Source organism: Fistularia commersonii, chromosome 1, assembly GCF_037954325.1.
Source record: "Fistularia commersonii isolate RoL2024-O1a breed Wild chromosome 1, RoL_Fcom_v1.0, whole genome shotgun sequence".
In the NCBI taxonomy this organism is placed as follows: domain Eukaryota; kingdom Metazoa; phylum Chordata; class Actinopteri; order Syngnathiformes; family Fistulariidae; genus Fistularia; species Fistularia commersonii.
The window spans coordinates 10,450,346-10,477,105 of NC_141284.1; the positions used below are offsets into that span (position 1 = coordinate 10,450,346).

Genomic DNA, 26,760 nt, shown 5'->3' on the forward strand with positions numbered 1-26,760 from the left:
TTTCTAACTATGTTAAAACGTAGTCAATGGGCATGTTTGAATAAAAAAAAGTCTGGATGAAGGTTTATGAGTTTTCTGTTGCATGTGATACTATAAAGATGTTTAGATAATGCTTATTCAATCCGGGATGATGGACCCAGACCCTTTTCCCTGTTGGTATAAAACATGGTAAATATTTTGTTGCATTGTAATAGCAACTTTTATGTAGATTAGTACCCTACATGATGACCACTCTAGATGAGGGACTCATCTAATAGATATGATTGAAATGACATTGTGTAAATGACTTCCTGAAAATGTCTTCTTTCAGATTGGTCAAAATACATAAATGCATTTCTAAAAATAAAACAACAGAACAAAATGTACACTATAGCATAGGATCTTAGTTCAGTGTGCCACTTGGCATCTGTGAATCACGTGGGGGAGTTTTTGGTAGTGTGGCATCACCTTATTCTTACATCTTTTATGTAGAAAGTGATTACATTTCAATTGCAGGTTAAAGGTCGGACTATCTGCCTATCCGCATCTGTTGGTAAAGTAAGAGCAAAGGAGAACAGCTATAAAGGCTCCTCGTTGCACACAGAGTCTCTGCTCCCGCCCAGCTCCGTTCCTGCTTTCATTGCAGATCGCATTCAATGTCATATTTTCCTTTTGGATTGGGATCACAATTAATGCAGATGTTAGAGGCATTACATTCAGCAACTCTTACCATGGAGTGTTACGAGGTGGGGAAGTATTCTTTGGGGGGGGAGGTGGGCTTGAATTGTAACTCAGCAGTACATGATAGCTGGTTTTCAACTCAAGCAGTTCAAGGCAAGAAAAGACAATGATCACAAATTGTGTTGAGTGTCAGTTTTCATTTTTTGGAAGTTATATTGTATAAGCCAAGTTTAAGAGATTGATACCTGGGGTAGCTGCATCTCAAACAACTGTGCTGAAATTTGGATAAATGTCTAAATCTATCCCTTCTGTTTTTGTGGATTTCCTGGATGTAAATGTGATGGTGTTTTTGGGTTTTGGCCTTTTAACACTTTTTTAGTGCGTTTGTGGCTTTGGGTTCAACCTCCTTGTGGCCGCAATAGGTAGCCAATGGGCAATTATACTGAATGGCTTTGAGTCGTTATATACAGTGGGGATAAAAAAGTATTTAGTCAGCCACCGATTGCGTAAGTTCTCCCACTTAAAAAGATGAGAGAGACTTGTAATTTTCATCATAGGTATACTTCAACTATGAGAGACAGAATGGAAAAAAATCCTGAAAATCACATTGTATGATTTCTCAAGAATTTATTTGCAAATTATGGTAGAAAATAAGTATTTGGTCAATAACAAATGTTCATCTCAATACTTTGTTATATACCCTTTTTTCTGTAAGTCTTCACAAGGTCTTCACACACTGTTGCTAGTATTTTGGGGTTCCTCCATGCAGATCTCCTCTAGAGCTGTCACTGGGCAACACGGATTATTAACTCCCTCCAAAGATTTTCGATGGGGTTGAGATCTGGAGACTGGCTAGGCCACTCAGGACTTTGAAATGCTTCTTACGAAGCCACTCCTTTATTGCCCAGGCAGTGTGTTTGGGATCATTGTCATGCTGAAAGACCCAGCCACATTTCATCTTCAAAGCCCCTGCTGATGGGAGTAGGTTTTCACTCAAAATCTCACAATACATGGGCCCATTCATTCATTCCTTTACACGGATCAGTTGTCCTGGTCCCTTTGCAGAAAAGCAACCACAAAACACGATGCTTCCACCCTCATGCTTCACAGTAGATATGGTGTTATTTGGATGCCACTCAGCATTCCTTCTCCTCCAAACAAGTTGAGTTTTTACCAAAAAGTTCTATTTTGATTTAATCTGATCATAGGGCAGTCTCCCTCTCCTTTTCTGGATCATCCAAATGCTCTCGAGCAATCTTCAGACTGGCCTGGACATGCTGGCTTAAGCAGGGGGACACGTTTGAGTCCCTGGCGCCGTAGTGTGTTACTGATGGTAGCCTTTGTTACTTTGGTCCCAACTCTCTACAGGTCATTTACTAGTTCCCCACGTGTGCTACTGGGATTTTTGCTCACCGTTCTTGTGAGCATTTTGACCCCACAGAGTGAGATCTTGCATGGAACTCCAGATCGAGGGAGATTATCAGTGGTCTGGTAGGTCTTCCATTTTCTAATAATTGCTCCCACAGTTGATTTCTTCACATCAAGCTCCATACCTATCGCAGATTCAGTCTTCCCAGCCTGGTGCAGGTCTACAATTTTGTTTCTGGTGTCCTTTGACAGCTCTTTGGTCTTGGCCATAGTGGAGTTTGGAGTGTGACTGTTTGAGGTTGAGGACAGGTGTCTTTTATACTGATAATCAGTTCAAACAGGATCCATTAATACAGGTAATGTGTGGAGGACTAAGGAGCCTCTTAAAAAGAAGTTACAGGTCTGTGAGAGCCAGAAATCTTGTTTTTGTTTTTTTTTTTATAGATGACCAAATACTTATTTTAAATCATTTTTTTCAAATAAATTCTTCAAAAATCAGACAAAGTGATTTTCTGGATTTTTTTTCTCACTCTGTCTATCATAGTTGAGGCGTACCTGTGATGAAAATTACAGGCCTCTATCATCTTTTTAAGTGTGAGAACATGCACAAATTGGTGGCTGACTAAATACTTTTTTATCCCCGCTGTCGTATAACCAAGATTAGAATTGACTTGAGGACATAATATATCATCTTTTCAATTCGATTCCAACCAATCTATTGCCAGAGTTGTTTCAGATTTCATTTCTATTCCTCTGAACTTTTAGCTTGGTAGTTGCTGAGATGTCACTGTCTCCACTCTCGTCTCAATTGGAGCTGTGTTCGACAAAACAAACTGTCCAGCTCATCCTCATTACCTTCTTGGAGGTGTCAGGGTTTGCCTTAAATAAATGGCTCCTTCATACTGTGCTCAAAGTAAGGAACTATGGTCATGCCAAGAGAGCATATATTTGTACACAGTAGCTGTAATTTGGATAACATCTGACAATCTTGGTTCCTTTGGTAATTAGCTCATCATACTTCCTCAATATAGGCAAGCCTTTTGAACAGCATGATGCTTTACATCACGTGTCAAACTCAGGCCTGCGGGCCAAATTTGGCCTGAGTATAATTAAAATTGGCTCGGGGGATCATGTGTGGCAAAGCTCTGCAAATGGAACATGTTATGAGCTCCATAACAAGAGTAGTCAACTTCATGAGAGCCAAAGGTTTGAATCACCGGCAGTGTTAAGTCTTTTCTGGAGGAGTTTGATTCAGAATACAGAGATGTGCCCTATCACACAGAGGCGAGATGGCTCAGAAGAGGAAAAGTACTGAGCAGATGTTTTGAGCTACGTGAGGAAATCTGCCAGTTTATGGAAAAAAAGGGGAAAGACACAACAGAGCAGAGAGATAGAAAGGTTCTGTGTGAGCGAGCATTTCAGTCTGACATTGTGAGCCATCTCGATGTGCTTAACCTGCAGCTTCAGGGACGGGGCCACATCATCACAGACATGTACGAAGCACTGAGGGCCTTTAAAAGTAAGATGTGTCTGTGTAAGACTCAGATGCTGTAAGGAAACTTGGGTTATTTCCCTTGCTGCCAAACCATGGCAGAGCAAATTTCTCCTGCCGTGCTGCCTAGCGCAGTTTGCTGAAAAAATCAACGACCTCAGCGCCGAGTTTTCACGGCAATTTGCCAACTTTGAGGCTCAGAAAGGGAGATTTGAACTGCTTAGTAACCCTTTTGCGATCAACACGGAAAGCGCACCAATCTGTCTCTAAATAGGGCTAATTGAACTCCAATGTAATGAAAATATGACTGTTGTTGCTGCACGGTTTCCATGTTTTCACCCCGACACAATGCCCCAATTGCCCACCCAAGCTGCTCAAATGCCCTCAATGTTCAGCAGTACATATCTATGTGAACAACCGTTTTCAATGATGAAAGTGAACAAAACACCTCACAGAAGTCCACTTGCTGATGAACACCTTCACTCCGTCCTGAGGATTTCTTCAGCTCAGAGCCTGACCCCAGACATTGATGAACTTGCATATAAGAAAAGATACCAGGTATCTGTCTTAGACCAATGTGCAGAGTAGATCAGAGTGTAGTAAACTGAGTTTGACTATATGTTTCTTATGCTCCTTTTCTACTGCAAGACATGGTCCGTCAATAATTGAAATGTTGGATTTTTAACCTGAAAGGATATAGGAAGACATATGTTATTTATTTAAATAGGAAATGAATACCACTGATGTGTCTTTTATGTCAGATTTAATTTCTCATGTGTTAGTAATATCAAGCTTTGGTTGTTCCAGATTCTGTGTTTAAGAAAGCTAAAGTTTGTTCCCACATAAAAAGGTTAAACAGTTGCAGTTATTTTTCAATATTGGGTTTGGCCCATGACTTTATTCCACTTCTTAAGTTTGGCCCACAGTCATACTGACTTGGATACACTAAAGCAGTGGCCCCCAACCCCCGGGCCGCGGATCAGTACCGGTCCGTAGATCAATTGGTACCGGGCCGCACAAGAAACAATCAATTATTTCCCTTGGATTTATCATTGGAGTCTGAACCATCTTTATTTTGAAAAGTGTTTTACTTTGAAAACGATCGGAATCTCTTGGTTACATCTCAGTCACTTGAGCGCCAAAATGTAATCCTCAAGCTAGCAAAATTAGTAAAAAACCGACGTCAGATGGAAAGTTTCTTTTCGAATGGGGAAATGTCTAGTGAAGAGACAGAAGAAGAGCCTACCAACTCCAAGAAAAAGAAAGATTTTAACAGACAATACAAGGAGTTCTACTTGAAATGTGGATTTATTGTAACAGGTGATTCCCAGACCAAGCGTGTACCCTCCCCCCCCATCGGTCCGCGGTGATAAAAATGTTGGCGACTACTGCTCTGAAGAACCAGATCAGGGTTTTGAGAAAGATAAATCTGATAAAAAACAGCATTGTTCTGTCTGTTAGGTGTATTATTAATTCATCTGTTCACCTACAGTTTGATGTAGTTTATAATAGAGGGGGAGTTGCTGCCCTTCAACTGAAAATATGGTTGGAAATTACATGGTAACATGGTAACTTAAAAGGATTTTGAGAAACAATTCCCCTGTATTACCTCTATAGGGATTGTGTTCCTCTGGATGATTTGGCCTGGTTTTAACTCCTAACTCCATCCTTGTGGACCCTGGGAAGAAGCTGGGAGCAGTGTGTAGTACTTACCTGTCCTTACCTTACCTTGGCTATTACTGCTGTGACTGGAGCCGCACTGCCTGTGTTCTGCAGTCCAAAGAGAAAGTTCAACCAACTATTTCTGAATTTATCCCAAATATACCTATTATGCATTAGCAATGTTATGCTGTTCATTGTGATTTACCTGTCCAGTATCTAATCATCGGGGCTTTCTTTCTTCTTTGCCGCCTGTGTCAGGTGGGTATAAAGTCATATATGCTTACTCCATTAACCATGGAAAGCTATGAAAATCGGACTGATCGGTGCAGTTGTATCAACCCTTGGAATCTGATACCTCAAGGTATCTGACACTATTATTTTTTTTTTTTCAAAAATGCATTTTTGAAAAAAAATACTGTAGTCATTAGTTATTTGGAAACTCTTATCTTTCAGGTGCACATGTAGTTTTCATTCCAGTGCCATGACACATGTACTGTTTCAGCACACATGGACTCCCTGGATTACTAGGATGGCTGATGCACCTTCTCCTACAGATCAAACACTGATGATTACGCAGTATAAGAATGCTGAGTCCCCCTATACATGTGAATATTCAGTTGAAACTACTACACTCATTTTGTCTTTCATATGCATGCAATGAGGTTTGCCATTTTTCATATCTGCAATACTCTCGTCACTGTAACCCTTAATATGTCCACAGGGATCATAGCAGGTGTGATTTTATCTTCAATTATTCAGAGTTTAAAAACCTTTGGACTACACTTGGTGACATTAATGGATATTTGTTAGAACACATCATTTATTATTTCAATTACTAACCTATTTTTTTGAGTTAATTATATGTTTTTGTTTCAAAGGACTGCTTATGATGTGTAACTTTTTGAGAAGCCGCCAGGACAAAAGGTGCTTTGATGATCAGTCTTTCTGGGAGGTATGCAATCAAGATTAATGATTTTCTGAAGATCAAAAATATTAAAGAAGTGAGAAGTGATATTTTAGAGGTCATTAATTCATTGAAATTAACCAGAATTTAGAGGTCATTAATTCAATGAAATTAACCAGAATGCATTTTTATCTAAAAAAAAAAAGTACATTTATAAATCAAATGTCTTGCAGTTTCCGCATCTTGCAGTACGAAAATAAGAAAACGGAGAAAGGATGACAAGTCTGATCATGGAATGATATTCCCATAAAAGTAGTCAATGTGGAAATGTCAAGAGATTCAAGACTAATCCACTTGCCAATAAGTATTTGTCTATTTTATAGTGCCTTGGTTGCTTCACAAGTACACCATTATTGAAAAAAAAAAAAGGATAATGTGGTAATAATATGAGAGCAGTTGGAAAACTTTTGATGACTTAAGATGAAGATTGTAAGTTCATTACCATATAATAATAAACGAGGGACAGTTATACAGTTGTAGAAGTGTTATTTGAGAGAGAAAATCATAAGTATATTAAAAACGGTGAACATACAGGAACTTCCTCAATATTTTTCTCATGTATTGATTCCACTCAAAAGACATTCAAATAAAATATTGTCATTAAGTAAGTATAACCAAAGGAAGGTTGGACAGCTCAAGAAGTAAAGTTTGCAAAAGACACATCTTGTTATACACATGCTGTAAACCATTTCAACAACGTGGCTCAACAGTCTCAGTGCTAACAGATAAATAGAACTGTGCGACATTTGAAAGTCCTCCACCTTTCAAGGAATCCCTAAAGATTTGTGCTTAGTAATGGCTGAGTCTCTCCAGACAGCAAACAATATAAGTTAAACATGTTAATTTGAAAGCTAAAAAACCCTAGATTAAAGTGAATAACCACGAATGCATATGGTCTGATACAATATGGAAAGCAGAGCATAAAACGGTAGACAAAGGTTCAGTCCATTACTGCCACAGATCCTCTGTTCTTCCAAACTTGAACACCAAACCACTAAAAAATAAAATAAAATTTAACAAAAACAGTAATGTCAGGAAGATGTTTTGTAAACCATCAGCTCTTGAGTGTGAACCTAAAGATTGACGATGACAGTTTAACTTACCCAAAGAAAATGAATGCGTTTTGGAAGAAAATAGCAATGCCAGGATACACAACAGATTTTTCTGCAAAAACATGAGGTCCAAAGGTCAGGAAACTAGAAGCTGTGTGTTATTTGTGCACAGTATTATAAAACCAATAAATGCATTTCTCCTCACTTACATCTCATTGAAAATACTGTACATTAACATACAAAATCATACTGTTCTCTCTTGTCCTCCAAAACAACTGAAAAGAATTTCAGAAATGCATAAAAAACATACAGTATCTCTCAAATCCACACCCTCAAATTGTAGCATGGTACTGTTACTAGTCCGGATGTACTGAACAGACAAGCAGGACTTACGAGGCACCACAAATCCTCCAAACAGAATCCACATTGAAGCAATGAGGGAGCCAAAAGCCAACATGAACCCAATGAAGAGCCACACGCGGGCACCTGGAAGGACAGATAAGAATGGGTGGGTTACTTGATGGATCAACGCAGTATTATCTAGTCTATTGGTTTGTATTGTACTGCCTGGGTGTTATAACATGATACATAGTGAAACAGAAAGTTATAGAACTAAATACAACTGGCAAAATAATGTATGCCCCAGCTATAATGGTATTTTCCTTACATACAACTACTGAATACTTATATTCTTGTTCCTATGCTGTTTGTTGGCTCCTTTGAATAGTAGATTTCTGTATCGTAGGATTTCAAAAAACTGTTTTCGCTCATGTCTCTTAGTATACACACCTGTCTGTCCCATGCAGCCTTCACTATAGCTGTCTCCTCTCACCTGTCCATTTGACACAGCATTTATCCTATGCAGATCAAAGAGGAAATTTAATCAAATTTTACATGACATATATAATGCCATTTATTTTGCAGGTCTAAAAAAACATGCTGAGAGAGAAGAAGTGTGGTACTGTTAAAGAACCACCATGGACTTTAATGTTTGCATTTGACATTGTGATATAAAGTGAAAGCAGGTGGAGGGAAATCTCAAGGTTGAGGTATGCCCTGGAAAGGAGAGGCATGAAGGTCAGCCGCAGCAAGACAGAGTATGTGTTTGAATGAGAGAGACCAAGGTGGAATGGTGTGGTTAAAGAGAGCAGAGCTAAAGAAAATGGCCGAGTTTAAATAAGCAGGTTGGAAAGGTAAGAAAAAGTGTCAAGAGTAATGTGGGATAAACAAGTGTCAGCCAGAATGAAAGGTAAGGTGTACAAGATAGTGGTGAGACCAGGGATGTTGGATGAGTTAGATACAATAACACGGAGGAAAAGACAGGAGGCAGAGCTAGACATAGCAGAGATGAAGATGTTGAGGTTCTCTTTGGGAGTGATGAGGATGGATAGGATCAGGAAAGAGCACATCAGAGAAAAAGCACATGTTAAGCATTTTGGAGATCAAATCAGAGTTAGAGTTTGGACATGTACAGAGGACAGATAGTGAATATTTGGTAAGAAGGATGTTGAGCCTAGAACTGACAGCCAGGATGCCTTGAGAAATACCAAAAGAAGGGATGGAATAAAAGAGGACATGAAGATAATTGGTGTAAGAAAAGAGGATCCAGAGGATAAAGTTAGATAGAGGCAGGAAGATTCATTGTGGTGACACCTGAAATGAAAAGCTCAAAGGGAAAAAAAAATGTGGAGAAAAAGTTACAGAAACTGTTTCCATGGCTATGCTTGGGTTCAACTGACAGTAAAAAGCGTTAAGCTACTGTTTCTATACACAGTGTGCCATCAAAAACTCACAAACATGTATATAGGTTACCATGTAACCAAGGCAACGAACCACTCAGAAATAATTTAGACCATAGCGGGCTGACAGATGAAATTAGACATGAATGTCCATGGGCCATGATGTTTGCAGATGAAATTGTGAACTGCAGTGAGAGCAGACAACAGGTTGAGGAAAATCTAGTGAGGTGGAGGTGTGCGCTGGAAAGGAGAGGAATGAAAGTTAGTCGCAGCAAGACAGAATATATGTGTGAATGAGAGGAACTCGGGTGGAACGGTGAGGCTACAGGGAGTGGAGATCGAGAAGCTGGAGGATTTCAGGTTGGAATGGGTGGAGAAAAGAGTCAGGGGTACTATGTGATAGAAGACTATCAGCCAGCAACAGTACAGGCTTCAAACAGCTCGCCAGACATGTCACAGTAACAGTAAATGCATTGTGGGTATGTTTTTTGTTCTGAGACACCCTGTGTTATTAAATTATCTCTTCTGGAAAATGTAACCACATATATCTCTCTAACATTTTGTTTGATAATATATACAAATTAACTTGTAAAATTCACAAGTTGGTTTGTACTCAGTTCTATAGCATGGTATCTCTCTCACATTTTATGTGGCTAAGCAGACTTTTTTGGTTATGACCAGCTAAAATTCCTCACATAATGCACCAGTGTAAATAATTCACTTGCATTATCCTGTTTCACAAGACCTTATTCTCTTTGTGAATTTGTTGACCCACTCATTTACTCAGGGTACTATTGTGATTGTTCTAATTTAGCTGGAGTAAATGCTGACAGGAAACTGTTGATTTGTGCAAGTGGAATTGCTTGAGCCACGAGTGTACTCAAAGCAGTTTCCATGTTTCCAGGGCATATTGCATTGGGCCACATGATGCCAATGTGAATGTAGATTATTGCATGATAAATAAATTGTAATTTTAAGAGCCAAAAATGTCCAGAATGGCTTTGTGTAATTGTGCCCATTAAATTTCATTGTTTAAATTAGACTTAGTTTTTGTTTGTCCAGGGTGTCCAGCTAAAACTAAATGAATTAATAATAGCAGTTGTGTATTTCTGTGAGTTTAACGTGTTTGCTAACCTAATGCTTAGTATTAAAATCAGATCTGGATAAAAAAAAGATGCTACTGTCATTCAGCAAAAAAGTCCACTATATAGTATATGATTTTAGTTTTCAGTCTCCAGCAAAAATAGATACAGGTATAACTCGACATCTGACGAAAGTGGTTATGTTAACTTTACTTCATTTGAAGCTACTGTGGCTGCTGAGAAAGGCCTTAACACATTGAAGACCACCCAAAACTGCCAGACCATTTGGCAAAGATGATTTAGTTAAGCAGGAAAAATGTAACAATTTGACATAATATCACTCTTACATGAGAAAAGCCACTGTAGCGATGACTCCGCAAGTGTGGTAGGCATGATGGAACTGTCCTTGATCAGGATACTTAACAGCTGCATCAATAATGATCCACCAGCCTGTAAAGAACTGCAGTAATACAATAATATGATAAAACTTTAGTTAAGAAAAAAAAAGGAAGCTCGATTAGGAATGCATCGTGTGGTATAATCGGTAATAAATATACCGAGTTAACTGCCATTTAATTATTTCAAATTGATTGAAAAGCAGAAGTAAATAGTCCAAAATGCAGCTATCACGGAAATACCAGAACTCCTGCTGCTATGGATGCAATGGTGTTTCTTCTTTCGCCCCAGTCCACATTGCACTCGCAGTCTCCGCAACGGATTCCGTCAAGAAATCCTGACATGGCTCTGAGACCGGGTATAATGTCCAACAGCAGGTAACGAATCGAAAGAGATTAGAGAGAACTGAATCAGACAGCACAGCAGTTGTTTTTGATTTTACAACCGACCGCAAGCGATGTTCACTAAGAAAATAATGATGTAGCCATGATGAAAAACGACGATGAATATCGCAGTACTGTATAAATATTGATTTCAGTGGTTGATACAGTAACGTTAGCCCGTAATGAAAGTTATGTGACTGGATTTTCTGCCAAATAATATGCTGTATCGCATCTACCGTGATACAAATAACAACGACGAGGGCCATCCTCTACGCAGTAAATAAAATGAAACTGTTCCGTCGTAGTCTTTTGTTCATCGCACATACACTAGCAAACGCTTCCTTGAAGGTGTCTTCTTGCTATGAAGTCACGAAAGGAAAACGCCAATAACAGCTATGATACTAATGAATAATACGTCTGAGTTTATGATAATTTGATTATTCGAAAGAATTGTTACCTTTTATTTTCTTTTTTTGATGTAGACCCCCTCTTTGATTAAGCTATACTTTGCTTCCTAGAGTGCTTTCCTCCGCACAGGCGCAGTGTACCCGTACTCGTTTGATGAAAAGATGACGTTAGCACTGGTGCTTTCAGGTGTTGATTGGCAAAGTAGGAATTTTCTGACGTTGTGCAAGTGTCCGAGTCTAAGGGAAATCGTATTTCTGTCACTGTGTTTGTCTTAATGACGGACAGCGGGCGAATTAATGTTGTAATCCTCTACAAAGGTTTGTTACAATATATAACATTATGGATAGGTTTTGTTCTTTATATGTTTAAATATCTGGTTTGATTATTATTCGAAAAACATTTATGAGACGACTTTCCACCGAGTCAATGCACCGTAAATAAGTAACAGTGAGTTTACGCAAGGTGTTTGCTGCTTTATACTACAACGCTATAATAAATAAAACCGCATAAATACAACATTTCAAAGACCTAAAAAGACAAGGACAGAATTGTAATCTTAAAATCTATTGTGGTTTGAATAGATGTGAATTATTTTTGCACATTATTGTGTTTGTGTATTTTGTATGGTTTAGAATTTATCAAACACTTATCAAACCGTTTATGCAATATATTATAATATCAGCTTAAGTTTTTATTGCGGCATTTTCTGTGTCTTACAAGGTGATTTTTTTTGGAATGGACATCATGTGTGGCTCACTTGGATTCAGACATAGTTGTCACATACATGGGGCTGGCAACTTTTCACAACTATGATGTTCAGACCCTTTTATCACAATTAATTGACAAATATCTATTGTTGTGGAAAAGCACTTGAATAATTACGTGTTTTCTCACATCTTTCTCTCTTTTTTTTTAATGTGATTCCTCGTACGCCTCAAGAAGACATGTTATATGGTAAGTCGCTGTAGTTGTACCTAAAGTCAAGATGCATTTTATTATTCATGACAGTGACAACAGCTACATAGTAATGCAGTGGTCTGCACTCTCTTCAGTGAGGGTTATTAGTGTGACTCCTATCGCCTGCGAGCCTCTGTATGAAGGTTGTACTTGCTCATCATACCTGCGTGAGTTCTCTCCATATAATTGATGCATTTTTACTTTTTCACTATTTCCTTGCCAAACGCTATTTTTAATGTTTGATATTTTACATCTATATATGAAGTAATTTAGTGAATCTGCCTTTGTAATTATCTGCCAGGTTCCTTTTATGTCAGTCAAGAACCAATGCTAACTTGTTCGCGACACATGCCGTAGCAAGCGCCATGAATATTCAGCTTCCCCCTCCTTTTAAAGGTGATTGGACTGAATCAGACCCAAGTTGTTTTTTTCTGCTTGAAACAGCTGTGAAGGCTGTGACTTCCCCTGATGCAGATTTGTCCCCAGTGATGGCCTCCATCCTCCCAACTCACCTAGCTGATACCACATTTCTGTATTAGGACAACCTTGAACTCAGAGAGACTATGATGCAGTAAAGAGGGTAGGTCGGAAAAGTTTTGGGAGCCAAAATACTCCCTGCTATTCTTTCAGACACCTGTGAATGCTTGTCCTCATAAACTTGGTGAAAGTTTGGATGTATACATACATTGCGTACATCAATCATCTTGTTCTGGAAACCTTCGCCAACTAGAGAGAACTTATCACTTAGAAAATGATAACTTTCACCAATTTGTCGGTAGTTTCGACCCCTCCCTACTGTGGAAAATTCATGAGATGGGTGCAGAGGGCCTTGAAGAAGTTCCGTGCACTGTTAGCCGCTGTGAGAGAACATGTGCAGCCACTTTGACCACATTCTGCAGTTGATCCTGCAGTTGACCACACAGCAGGATCCCTTCCAACTCATTCCTCCAAACAGGTGCCTATGATTCATCTTGAACCTCCTGATGACAAACTCCTCTAAAACAGTTCAGCATGTGGATAACCAACCTGACAGATAGTACTTAGATAATGCAGAAAGTGGTTACATTGTGCAGAAAGCGGCTCTTACACTATCATACCAGACATTACCCCTGAGACTATTACTCAGCTGAGCAGTATAATGTTCATGATTCAGAGACACGCTATTAATGTTGTCCTTCACCTGTTCATCTAAGACACTATGAGGTAGACAACAATGACAAATGTAACTTTCCATCCCCCTTCTACCATTGCTATAGTTATGGTTGCCCTGTCTACAATGACACTAACAGATACAGACGCAGTCTTAGTCCAGCCTCCCACTGATACAGACGGTTAAGTTTTCTAAGTCCCTCTCATCCTGTCAATTAAATGTACCACTGCATTACCTACTGTGCTGATTCCAGAACAGCTTTGCCTACCCAGACTAAGCGAAATTATCTGGATTAAGATGCCCAATGTGCTACTTGATTGGTCTCCATATTCACGCTCTCTGAAGAAAATGTGGAAACAGGACCCCATTTTGTTAGAGGTAATCAGCTAGAAAATGAAAGTCCAGAAACTTCCATATTGACAAGTGAAAAAAAGTACAATGACTGAGAAATTACTTGATCAAGAGCACCACAACAGTTTTGCTACGTGGAATTTCAACTGTGAAACAGCCGAAAAAAAAGTATGACAAGAGTGTTAAGCACAGGCTATGTTTCTGTAAACGTTTTAGTTGTGTAACCCCACAATATCAAAACAAACACACACTCCTTATTGTAGAAGATTTGTCGCCCGCTAGACTAGTCTTAAATGCTGAAGATTATCCTTTACAACTGACTTGAGACCGTACAATGCTCTTGTACTATATCTACAATACAGTACTATATCCACTGTATCACCTCCATGTGACTCATCTTTGCATCTGACCCCAGACTCTCTCCTTTGACTGCATTGTCAGGTACGTTGAACTTTCAATCATTTAAGATAAGATATTGCTTTATTCATTAATTGCCATAGTTTTTTTCAGGTGGGTGCCACAACTGAATGCAGCAGATCTTCCCCATGGACCACTCAGATCTGCTAGCTTCAGACTCAGACCCAATGTTTAATTTGCTCCCCCCTCTGGTCCTGTAATGGGTGACCATTTTGCTGCTCCTGAGCGGGGCTCTGATTCATCATTGCCCCCAGGAGATGCCAAGTCAGATTCCTAAAATGTCTTGAGGACCATGTTATTTATAAATGAGACAATAAAGTCACATACTGCTGAAGAAATCCATTTCCATCCTGCTGTCTCTCCACCTTAGGAGTGGTCCAATCACCACCAATTGAACGTTACATTATGTTACGTTACGTTACCTGGGAATAACACAATATGCATGTCTATTGTTAGATAATGCCCTATGGTACATATCAACTCCCAATAGATATGACATTTAAAAGTATAGTTTTATTGTGAGGAGAACTACAGCAATTATAACAATAGCTCCTGTCAGGGTTTATAGCAGAGCTGGGCATTTTATAGCCCCCGGCCCTTTTGGCGTCCCTGCCAAGCCCCCGTGAGGTCAATCAGAGCATGAATTAAAAAACATCGATCCTGTTAATGTTATACGCCTGTGTTGCTTTAATTTAGAAAACAGTGGCATTTTACATTAGCGTGTGTGACCGGGGGAACATGCTTTTTTTTTGCCGTACTAGAATAAAGTGTAATTGCACATCCACGACAGTAGTTGGCAGTGGCACTCTCATTGTCACAGTGTGCGCAGGGAGTAGTAGCTCTATGGTGTAGGTTTTTTATTTTTATTTTTTTACTGAGAAGGCGAAATGAGTGCAGTAAACGAACCCCCAAGAGACAAAGTTATTTTTTTTAACAGGGATGAAAAGAAAAGCGGAGAGAGAAGCAGATAATGAGACCAAAGAAAGTCACCCGAAAGCTAAGACTAAGAAATATGACGAAGCGTATGTAGCACTTGACTTCGTTTTGACTACAGCGGGACACGAGGAAAGACCGGTGTGTTTACTGTGTCTAAAAATGCTGGCAGAAGACAGCATGAAGCCAAATAAATTTAGGCGCCACTTAAAAGGACATTACACCCTAGTCACGCTGATAAGCTGCTGGAGTTTTTTTTTTTAGCGAAAACGTGCCGAATATTGCCAACATTCATTCCGCTTTGTGAAGGCTATTTCAGTAAGCTAGAGAGCACTGTATAAGGTAGCGTATCAATTTGCTCGGCGCAAAAAAAAACCCATACCATAGCAGAGGAGGGTATAATGCCTGCACCAGTAAACATGGTCTCTGCCATGCTGGATGACGCAAGTGCTGCAAAACTAAAAACTATCCCTCTGTCAAATGACACTATCACCAGACGTATAGATGACATTGCCAACGATCTTCAAGAACAGCTGGTAGATAAACTCAAAGACACGTTTTGCCCCAAAATTTCATGGACAGCAACAGAGACTGTTTTTTCATTGCTTATTTACGTTTTGACTTGACAAGTTCCCTGTGCGAGGATCTACTTTTTTGTAAATATGTCAGACAGAGCCATAGCTGAAGAGCTATATAAAATGCTGGACTGCTTCTTGACTGAAAATGGGTTAAAGTGGGAGAACTGCATTGGTGTTTGCAGCGATGGTGCACAAACCATGGCAGGGAAGAGAAAAGGACTTGGGGCACTCATCAAGAAGCCCTCAATTAATGCTGAGTGGACACACTGTATTATACACAGAGAAGCACTTGCATCAAGGCAACTTTCCCCTGAATTAAGTGAGGTTATGACTGACATCATAGGTGTTGTCAATTTTATAAAGACCAGACGACTAAAAACAAGAGTCTTCTCTGCTATCTGAGGAGATGGGAGCTGCACATCAAGCTGTGCTCTATCACAGTGAAGCAAGGTGGCTGTCGAGAGGAAAAGTCTTGTCCCGAGTTTTTGAGCTCAGAGAGCAGATACGAGTGTTTTTGGAGCAGGAGCACAAGTATGAAGTCCCAGAAAAATGTAATGATGAGAACTTCCTGGGATAACTGGCCTACCTCAGTGACGTATTTGGAAAGCTAAATGAACTAAATCTACAGCTGCAAGGGAAAGATAAAAACCTCCCTCAGGTCACAGACAAATTCAGCTCTTTCACTCAAAGCTTGCAATGTGGGGTAGGCAGCTTGAAGGAGAAGCCACTGATTCATTCGAGAACCTGCATGAATTTGTGGACACTACTGACTATGATGCTACCTCAGTGATTCCACACATCAAGCAGCATATCTCATCACTGATCGGATTCTTTAAAAAGTACTTCCCTGAAAACGGTTCCCAGTATGACTGGGTGAGAGATCCTTCCAGTGCACCAGCTCCAACTGGTTTCAGCTCTGCAGAAGAGGACCAGTTTATTGACATGACGTCTGACTCCACATTGAGACTGAGGTTCACATCACAGACACTGAGTGGATTCTGGCTGAGTGTAGAGTATCCTCTCTTAGCGCAGATGGCTCCAGGCATTCTGCTTCCTTTTGCAACATCTTACCTTGGTGAGACTGGCTTCTCTGCTGTTGCTGCACTGAAGACCAAGCACAGGTCCCAGCTAAACATTGAGCAGGAGCTGAGAGTTGCAGTATCATGCTTCAAACCTCGCTTCGAAATGCTGTGCACTGCAAAACGTGCTCATTGTAGCCATTAATCTTGACTTTCGTTGATAAAAAAAAGAAAGAAAAAATCCGCACAAATTGCTTTGATTTTTGTTTTGTAGGTTAAAATGTTTTATATATTGTGCTCCTGAGTTAATGTTGCTGAACTGAATTTGAATTTGTTTTTATTTATTGATTTTATTTTATTTTATTTTTCAGTATCAAATGGTTCAATAAGTCGGTCAATAATGTTTACAGTTTAAACAAGGACTTAATTTTTCAATTTCAGGCAAATTGATGCACTTAAAATCTTTTCTGTTAGACTAAAAACAATGTTCATTAAGTTATTCTTTGTCGCAAGTTGAACTATATTTCTTTCTTTTTTGTTTCCTTTAATGTTAATAAGGATATAATTTTATGCGGAGGTGTACTTATAACAATTTTATAGACAAATGATATTATTTATAGTCGTAGCGGAGAGTCGGGGAGCACGAATTGTTTTCTTCTTGCAAGGGGGGCCGTAACAGTTGAGAAGCACTGGTACAAGGCATTACATTTCGTTTTGTTATAAACTGAAAGGCTTTTTGGAGGAGACCAGTACCAATCACGATGAAGAGGTGGCGATAGTGCACAGCTACAAGTACCTTGGAGTCCACATCAACAACAAAGTGGACTGGTCACACAACACTGATGTCCTCTACAGCAGTGGTCCCCAACCCCCAGGGTGCAGATCGGTTCTAGTCCGTAGATCAATTGGTACCAGGCCGCACAAGAAATTATCAATTATTTCCGTCGGTGAGTGAACAGTCTTTATTTTGAAAAATCTTTTATTTTGAAAAATGACCCGAATCTCTTGGTTACATCTCGGTCACTTGAGCGCCAAAAATGTAACCCACAAGCTGCCAAAATGAGTCAAAAAAGCCGTCAGACGGAAAGTTTCTTTTCAAAGGGGAAAAGGTGGATCACGTTTATTATTATAGTCGCAATATAAACAATCTATGTGTACCACCCTCCCCCCCGGGTCCGTGATAAAATTTACAATTGTTGACTGGTCCATGGTGATAAAAAGGTTGAGGACCACAGCTCTACAGGAAGGGTCAGAGCAGGATGTTCTTCCTGAGGAGACTGAAGTCATTTGGCGTCTGTAGTGGTTTCCTTGAGACCCTCTACCAGACTATGGAAGCCAGTGTATAGTGTGCTGGTTGGGTGTTACCAGGACTGGTGAGCTAAATAGGCTCAATAAGATAGTGAGGAAAGCCCGCTCGGTGGTGGGACTGAACCTGGACCATCTTCAATAAGTGGCAGTAGGGAGGGTGAAGGACAAACTTGGAGCTATCCTGGACAATCCTCCCCACCGCCTGCACGACAAGCTGTGGCTGATGTGCGGCTCCTTCAGCCAATGGTTCATCCCACCCCGGTGCAGAACCAAATGCCTCAGACGCTCCTTTGTGCTCATGGCCATCAGACTGTGCAACAGCAGTCTGGATGGCGTACAACTCTGACTTGTCTGAGTGCACCTGTGCTGCTTCCACAAGTCCACAATCTCACAACCCTTCCCCATTCACTACCTCACCCACTCATGTCATGTCCCAACCCTGCTGCCTCTCCTTGTTTGTCCTAGCCTGCACACATCCTGCCTCTTTTTGTTAGTTTAATTTTTTCATTGACATTTATTCTTGTCACTCTGTTGATATTGTTTTTTAGTTCTAGTTGTGTATCTTTCACCCTTACTCTTCCTTGATGTTGCCCATTGTCATCCCTGATGTTGTTTGTTGTTGTTGTCTGTTATCTACTTGTCCGCTGTCTATTTATTAGTGGATTTTTTTGTCTTGCTATCTCCTGTCTTCTGCCTTTCTATTTATACTCATATTTATATTAATATTTATTTATTCCTTTTTTTAAATAACTGCTACGCTTCTGTGACAAAGGAATTTCCCCTATGGGAATCAATAAAGTTTATCTTACCTTTTCCTGGTCTAGAAGTAATTAATTTCATGTATGGAATTAGATTTTAATACAGAGAAAGTTGAATGACATCTGGGGCAAGGTACAGCACAATTTCTTCATAACCGCACAAAAAAATACAGTATTAGCCGTCATTTACTCAAAGGGTCTTGGCATGCATGAAAAATATTATCAAAAAAGGCACTTCAAGATGTTGTGATATTTCTTGCTTGACTAAAAAAAACCCAGTGCCTTACACATGTTGTTGCTGCCTGATTTTATCTCAAATAATCTCTGTTTTTGGATATCCTGTGTCTTATTAAGCTTTGGACCTATGGGGGAATACACATACTTTCTGGATTTATTCCTGTCTTCATAGATAATATAACAGTTGTCTCCTCCACTCATTGGCACCTGGAATTTAAAGACTGTTTTGTTACTTGGGTGATGACAATGTGTGTTTGCGTTAGAGGTTGACTGATAATTCTTGCAGTGTAAACAATATGTTGTTCATCTCACAGAAACTTGAATATTTTGCTTTCAGTCTAATGTTAACTCAAGATGGGTTCACAATGCACAAGAAATTAAGCTGTTAACTATTACTTCAGACATAAATACAGTATATGGGCAGGACAACTTACACCATAACAAATGTATTTGCTTGCAGTTGAAATTTGTCATTGTTATTTAGCAGAATCATCCACTAACTGATTGGGCATAGGCATGTGGAATGCATTGTAATGACTATTCCAGTCAGAGGAACCAAAAATAGATGAAGAAATCCTCGCCATGTGCAAAAGATAAGTTGGTAAAAAGGCGTATGCTTAAAGGGAGGGAATCCTAAGGAGACATCTTTCTCTCACTAGACAAAAATGACATCCTTATATTTACTTTATTTTTTTGCTCATCTTTGAAAGCGTCTTTTCATGGTCAACTGTCAACTCTGAAAGTGATGCATGATGAAAATGTAGATGAGCGGTGTTTATTTTTTGGAACACTGTTGGTGCTTTTGTAGTATACATAATGGAAGGTATAGTACAGCAAAAATAAATACACAAACTGGCAGACCTCACTCTACCCTCTTAGTCTTAAAAGGCTCCTTGTCTTATTTTTGAGTAGTCAGGAGGAGCCTGCTTTATCCAGTCAAAGGGTGTCTCCAAAGACAAAATTAATCATCAGCGTCAGTGTTCATGTAAGCTTTTCATGATTGATATTTTTATTAACCAAAGTTTTTTCTCTTTACATTATTTTGTCCTTGTAGACTTCAGTGGCCAAGCCAACATCATGGAGTTTTTTTTAACAAGGTATAAAAGAATTTTAGGGATAAGAATGGAAGATTTTGACGAGGTAGGATTATTTACTTCCATATGTGTATTTTGCAGTTGAATTAAATGTTTGATAACAACTGTCTACTCATTATCTCAGAATTCACTTCCAACAACCTATTTTTATAAATACACAGATGTCTTGGGAAAACAAACATGCTAATAAGCAATTGGATTTTGTCACAAACTGGTCATTTATCTGCTAGTTGTTACATTGTAACACATGGCCTACATTCATGATACATGTTTCGAAAGCCAGGTAGATACCAGAATCCTTGCCCAGTAGTTTTTTTTTTTAAATTCTGCAACTCACATTATCCCCTGATTATCCTACTCTTGTGCCTGGGCCTACACCTTATGATATGAAACAACCATTCACTCTCACGTTAAAACATTTGTGCAATTCCCCTTTTTTTTTCCAGTTAACACATTTGTGCAATTCGCCATTTTTAACCCCATTGATAACCTTCTGCATGTTTTTTGACTGTGGGACAACATGCAAATTCCATTCAAAAAGGCTTCCTGTGGGAATGGAACCAGGGTCCTTTCATGCTGCCAGGCCAATTTTGTAATTAAAGCACAATCTTGTTTCACTGAATTTCGCTAAGTTGAAAATTGATCTTTAACTCAAAATGAAGTATGTTTTACTTTCCACTTGGCTTGTTCAACAAAGTTGCATTTCCTATCTGGGCCACCAAGCATTGACATACCATATAAGCATTCTTCAGTTTGTATGTCCCACCCCTTGGTTAAAAGGGATAACTGTTCACTTGGAATCTAAAAGAAACCTGGTGATAGAATTTCAAAAGCTTAAACACCCAGTCTTTTAAGTGGCTACGGCTAAATAATGTCCATGACTTGTCTGTTGAGATTGGTTACCTGTAAGTTTACAATATCGAAGCTGACACTACTTCCTCATTATATTACAACAAAAGTCAGGTTCTAAGATTTTTCAGACAAAAAAAAAATCACTATTGTGAAAACATTAAGTCTGATGGACTGATTCCCATCAACTGTAAAGTAACCTGTTAAGTTCAAGGGTATTACATAACAGGGTCCTCCTATGTGAAGCAATGCACTTGGAACCATGAAAAAAGGACATGTAAATGCAAGTCAAAACTAATTGGTTAACATTACGTACATATTCACAAGACCAGAAAATTATCTAAGACTACTTGTTCAACAAACAATACCTGATTCCAGAATGAATAGAAAGATGCTAAGGAGAAGCCAATTTAGTCTTTCTATAGGAGATCCCCAATCAATACCTAAGATCATCAGAAAAAAAGAAACCCTACATAAATATCACACCTTAACATTCGAATCAGTCCACAACCACTGAAGGGGAGTCAAGGACCAGTCCAAAATCATGCTGCAGTTTAATTGGGAAAATTGCCCTAATTGAGTGAGTGAGTGAATGATTGTTTGTCTATGTATATGGCCCTGCGATTGACTGGCGACCAGTCCGGGGTACACCCTGCCTCTCGCCCGATGACAGCTAGCACAGGCTCCAGCATCCCCTGCGACCCTGAGTGGAAGATGAGTGGCAGGAGATGGATGGTCCCAATTTTGCTCTCTGTAAGAGGGTGCAGTATCATTAAGTTCAGGCATGACTGAAGGGACTGAAGACCTGTGAAAGTTTTTCATTTTCTTTAATCTCTAGTCACAAGGCTATCCTGCTCATGTTGCAGCTTGAAGCAAGTTGTCTCAAGAGAAATGTGCATGATCATGAATTAATTGGTCCTCATCTTTGCACACCTACATCAAAATAGCCATCAGTGGCAATGTTTGCTAATCTCACCCCAAGATTTAAGTACAGTTCATTCTAACAGCCAAAGTTTCTGTCACAAAACACTGTAAATGGAGGATACAAAATTAATGGATTAATCCATGTGGTTATCTGAAAACAAGGACAATGCTAAACATTTCATTTATGGTAGAGTAGAGAAAAGGAAAAGCTGTTTTTTCAGATAATTGAATTGTATATTAAATGCCTAAAGTAAAAGGCCTTGATATCTTGCCATTTTACTTATAAAATTTGTTTTAGATATGAAGCAAATACAGAGAGTAAAAATGACTCATTCATAACTCAAAAACAAATAAATGAAATTACAAATTTGGTAACAAGGCTCATTAAACAGCAGTGCCTCTCTCCAGGTTCTGCTTGATCTCTGCTGTGTATTTGCCATAGAAACGTTCTGCCTTCTTGTTGAACTTTGCATTCCTCTCATTTATGTAATCAATGTCTGCGTCGTCATTGTAGGCCCTGCGTCGGCTGTACTTGGCACGCTTCTCAATCCTGAGCAAAAAACAAAAACAAACCAAAGGAACTTAGAAAGAATTGCTTAAATCAATATTACTTCTGTCCATGGATGGTGTATCCACATACAATAATTGGCTACAGGAAATAATTTGGGGATGGTCATATCAATTTGACAAGAGAGAGAATGGACCACAAACATGAAACAAATAACTGAAAAAACTGTTTGGCTACATTTTCAATTTTAATAATGATCAACCATATATTGTATTCCCAGCTATTTAACATATTCTTTCTTAAGCTGACATCTGATGCTGACTTTTACCAACAAAGTATGGAAATAATCAATTTCAAATGGAAGGGAAATTAATGGAATGGCGCCAGACTTCTTAATACCTACTTGTACTTTTCCTTTTTTTATCTAATCTTAATGTGAAGAGAGCCTCCAGATGATTCAGTCTGGACCAGGATGATTAATAGATTTATGATGCATCAAGAGGGGATAATGCCTCTCTTACAGTAGGTTACAGAATGCGACTTACTGTTTTTCAACGTCTTCCACCATGCGGTCAATGCCCTCCTTTGTAGGAACATGGGTACCATGGATCAAACTATTGGATGTGGGGTGGAAGTCTTCACCACTGTGGAGTATCAGCAAAAGAATTTGAAATACATAATCACAGATAATCATCATTTTGACATACTTAAACTGGCCCTCTATTCAGTCACTGTGAATATAGTCATCCTGATGAAAGAAGACGCAACTTCAGGCAAATTTTATCTGCGTCCTTCACGGTTCTGCATGAGGCAGCTTTTTATGGCAAAAACCTGCTGACAAAGAACCTTTCTTTGGCTTAACTCCATGTGCCTTGCATGTATGTGCACTTTACAATCATAAAATCATTTCAAGAGTATACAGCTATTTGAACAACCCCTAGGGGCAATTAATGGTACAGTAGTTAGCATATAGAAAATACTTCATGTGATGGTATTAAGGCTAAGATGATTATGCCAAAAAAAATCCTTGCAATTAATTTGACCTCAATAGACATTTCACAGTCATGGTGCTGATACTCAAAATGTCCTCAGCAATCAGCTATATGGGCCATTTTAGAGGACATCTTCCAAATCTGAGCAGCCTGCCTGGACAAATGACACAGATGTGGAGCCATGAGAGCAATATGGAAACAGAGACTTGACTCACCATTCCTCTCGCTGTTTCTCATAGTTGTCCATATCCGGTTTGATTTGCTTAGTGAGCCTCTGGTACTGTCTGAATTGGGCCTCAGCATAACCTGCACACACGTTTATATTTGTGTGTGAGCTCAGTCTAATCACGAGGGCACAGTGCAAACAAGCGTAAGGCAAAGCAGCCTAATGTCAAAATGGTTAATGAGGCATGAAAAGGCAGTTCTCCCCTTCTCTTCCACCGTTCAAACCCCTCTGGTGATAATTTTGTCTCTGAAGGTTTTAATTCAAAGTAAGCTTCTGATGCAATAGATGGACACCACATTTAAGATATTTCGTGAGCTTCTTTTAGACATATTAAGACCAGTTAGAAATTGTTTGTTTCAATTTGTCCTTACATACAAACAGTGCTGCCATATACCTTGTTTTATACACAAAAAATAAATTGATGGAACTACCTTTGATGCCAGCAGTTATGACTAACACTTCAAACACTCACATGATTCAGCAAGACAGCAGAAAATAATAGGACCAAAATCACTGTACAGTTGTTTGATCAACAGGGACCTTTATTAAATCAGTCTTTACTGGATAAACAGACTGTTCTGAAGGCATGGTTACATGCACATGGATTCCAAAGTCAATACAATTGGAAAGCCAAGGCTATTTCGGTACACTAAAATGTGACTGCCAACCTTGATCATGTTTGGTGTGAATGAGGGGAAAAAAACACCAATTAAAATTGACAAAAAAAAAGTCAGCATTCAACGCTTACTAAGTCTACTATCTTCAGCTCTTAATTTGAACTCAACAGATTCATACTTTTATGTATTCTAGGGTGGAATGTACAGTTGTTATGTCCTGTGTTGGCTAATGGTTCCCTCAAGTGATCTCAAAACCAGTTGTTATCAAAATCAAAGACACAAATCTAAAAAACAATGCCGCTCCAAGAAGTTGTATCATCATATCCAAAGCTCTTTTGAGACTTCAGGTTTAATGGGATGTGAAATTCTATATTTAGATTAATCTATCCTTTTTACCCCCTCTCTAATCAAATGGGTAAAGGCAGAGCATCTTAAATAGTACCCACAAAAATTTGCTGTCTTTCAAGGATTGCAAAGATTTTTGGGGGTCTGATAGCACCTTCTCTGCTCCTTACTATAGTATGTTTATCATGATTTTAATACACATATAAATGTACATTCAGCCAATCAGACCTGTCACTAAAATCAAGAAAGGGATACAACTGCCCAGTAATTCAGTGAAAATATTCAAATGGAAATTACGCATAAAGCCCACATAAGCAAACAACACTGAAACCAACCTGCAAATCCAGTATCTGGGTTCTTCTTCCTTTTCTTTCGTTCCCAACGCTCTGCGTCATCAGCAGTAATCTCAAGGAGTTTTACTCTGTCATAGTCCTCACCTCTTGCAGCACACTCCTGAAAGCAGAGAACTAGTCAATGCTGGACACAGGGCTATACGAACTGTAGATGGCAGAAAGGTCAAGTTGCTTAGAAAATCTTGATGTTTATCATGATGATTAAATAAAAAAACAAAATTCTATCAAAGTGTTTTAAGTTTAAAAGCAACCATTCTCTTCAGAAAAGAACTAACAAAAGATCCAATAAGCACATTATTTCAACATTCTCTGTGGATGCACCAATGTATAGCAAATGCAGATAAATATACAGTCGAGAGATTGTACAGTATTTTATTACAGCTGCTGTGTTAAGATGTATTTTTAAACAAGACATAAAAATGTCTAGTGTGGATACGTTTTACATACCTTTCTCTTTTGATCTTCATTAAGCTCCCACTCCAGTCTGGCTTTCTTAGCCTCCCAGTTTGAGGGAAGTTTTAGTCTTTTATCCTCCTCAACAATCTCCTGATAATTGAGTTTGCGTGCTTCATTCTGTTGAGGAAAACATGCATTAAGTTAATCATTGTGGGCTTCAGTGTGTATCCAGAGCAATAAATCAGTTTGAGGTATTAACTTTCACTTTTTGATAAAAATTTGCCAAAAACCACTATCACTATCTGAAAGTCAAACCTAGTTGATAGAATATTTTCATCTTTTACTTTCTTGCTGTATATATGGAATCTATTAAAAGAGTGGTACATCAGGACTCTGGTTGACCCACTCGATTGACAGTGTAAAATGAAATGATCCCTGTAAATACCTTAATACAATGTGCTGGATATTTTGGAAAGCCAACATATTAATTTGTATGTTTTTCTGCTTTATTTTCTAAGTGTTTTCATCAATAACATAACAAAACAACCAAGAACAACCTCAACCCTGCGGGAAGATTAAGTATAGGAGAGCCATTTACTTCTGAATATAAAACTTTGCATATAAGAAGGTAAGGTATGGAAATCAAATTGCATTTATTCTGTCCCCTAAATTATTTGACTTTCTATCAAGCGTATCGGTCTGAAATGATCCTTTATCCGACTCCCAAGATTTATTTTTCGGAGTTTTTGCTACGGTACCGTATTAGCCTACTAACTATAGGGAACAATTTCACAGTTAAACTCACTCGTTTTAAATGCAAGTCCCGAAACTTCCGCAGTCTCTCTTCTCTCTTCTCGGATGCGACAGTTTGAGTATCTTCGTCCTCAGTGGCTCTCGCATACCCCTGCACACAAAACAGTTCCCATACAGTAAATAATAACGAACTCAATAGAACCGCCTCGATTAACAGCACTTCGGTGTCAGCTCAAAACAAAACCGAGTCCGATTGCGTGGTATTCGCTTGAAATAAGTTTTCGACGAGCTGACGTTAAAGCGTACTCGGTAGCGTTTTCGTTACATGATAACGTCACAGACACAGCAGTTTAGGAATGCAACTAAATTAATTGTCAACGTTATGTCGCATGGTAATTGGAAAACAACATTTAACGAGGATTGTGCGCGACAAAAGACAGACATAAATACGAGAGGAAATCCAGTAAGAAGATACAGTACTAACATCACTCGCGCTATCGGACGCCATTGCTGTGTCAGCGCAAGGAAGAAACAGGATGTTGTTGAAACGTAGCGGATATGACGAATACCTTAAAGGCGTATCAACGGTTTTATTTATTCTTTTGTGTGGGACAGACGGACCTACGCATGTTAAGTTTGTTTCGGACATAAGCTCCGGGAAACCAGAGCGAGAGGGTTCAGTCATGCACAGAGGAGGGATTGTAAATATTGTAGCTTTTTAGTCAGGGCAACACCCGGGGGACGTTAGAACGTCTGTTTGAGCATTAGCCGCTGTTGGCCACAGCCACG

General features: G+C 39.1%; 3 protein-coding genes across 3 annotated transcripts; 1 reads left to right on the plus strand and 2 right to left on the minus strand.

Annotated features, from left to right (window-relative positions):
• The first annotated feature begins 949 nt into the window (after positions 1-949).
• Positions 950-6,580, plus strand: rhd (Rh blood group, D antigen). The gene is given in 14 exon segments (XM_086168649.1): positions 950-1,143; positions 2,794-2,810; positions 2,813-2,861; positions 2,863-2,941; positions 3,490-3,547; positions 5,138-5,172; positions 5,174-5,239; positions 5,241-5,285; positions 5,481-5,543; positions 5,636-5,678; positions 5,681-5,747; positions 5,821-5,915; positions 6,061-6,134; positions 6,320-6,580. Coding segments are annotated over 14 exon segments (912 nt in total). The 3' UTR covers positions 6,347-6,580.
• A 35-nt stretch (positions 6,581-6,615) lies between these two features.
• tmem50a (transmembrane protein 50A) lies at positions 6,616-11,366 on the minus strand. The gene is made up of 7 exons (XM_086147172.1): positions 11,256-11,366; positions 10,658-10,763; positions 10,367-10,479; positions 7,988-8,055; positions 7,592-7,684; positions 7,250-7,310; positions 6,616-7,140 (listed from the first exon to the last, which is right to left on the minus strand). Exons 2-7 carry the CDS (start codon positions 10,757-10,759, stop codon positions 7,095-7,097), a joined length of 483 nt encoding a protein of 160 aa, XP_086003298.1. The 5' UTR covers positions 10,760-10,763; positions 11,256-11,366; the 3' UTR covers positions 6,616-7,094.
• A 10,301-nt stretch (positions 11,367-21,667) lies between these two features.
• Positions 21,668-26,546, minus strand: syf2 (SYF2 pre-mRNA-splicing factor). The gene is made up of 7 exons (XM_086147269.1): positions 26,456-26,546; positions 26,024-26,122; positions 25,270-25,395; positions 24,805-24,922; positions 23,497-23,587; positions 22,835-22,933; positions 21,668-22,331 (listed from the first exon to the last, which is right to left on the minus strand). The coding sequence occupies exons 1-7, from the start codon at positions 26,477-26,479 to the stop codon at positions 22,166-22,168; spliced, it is 723 nt and encodes a 240-aa protein (XP_086003395.1). The 5' UTR covers positions 26,480-26,546; the 3' UTR covers positions 21,668-22,165.
• Between the last annotated feature and the right edge of the window lie 214 nt (positions 26,547-26,760).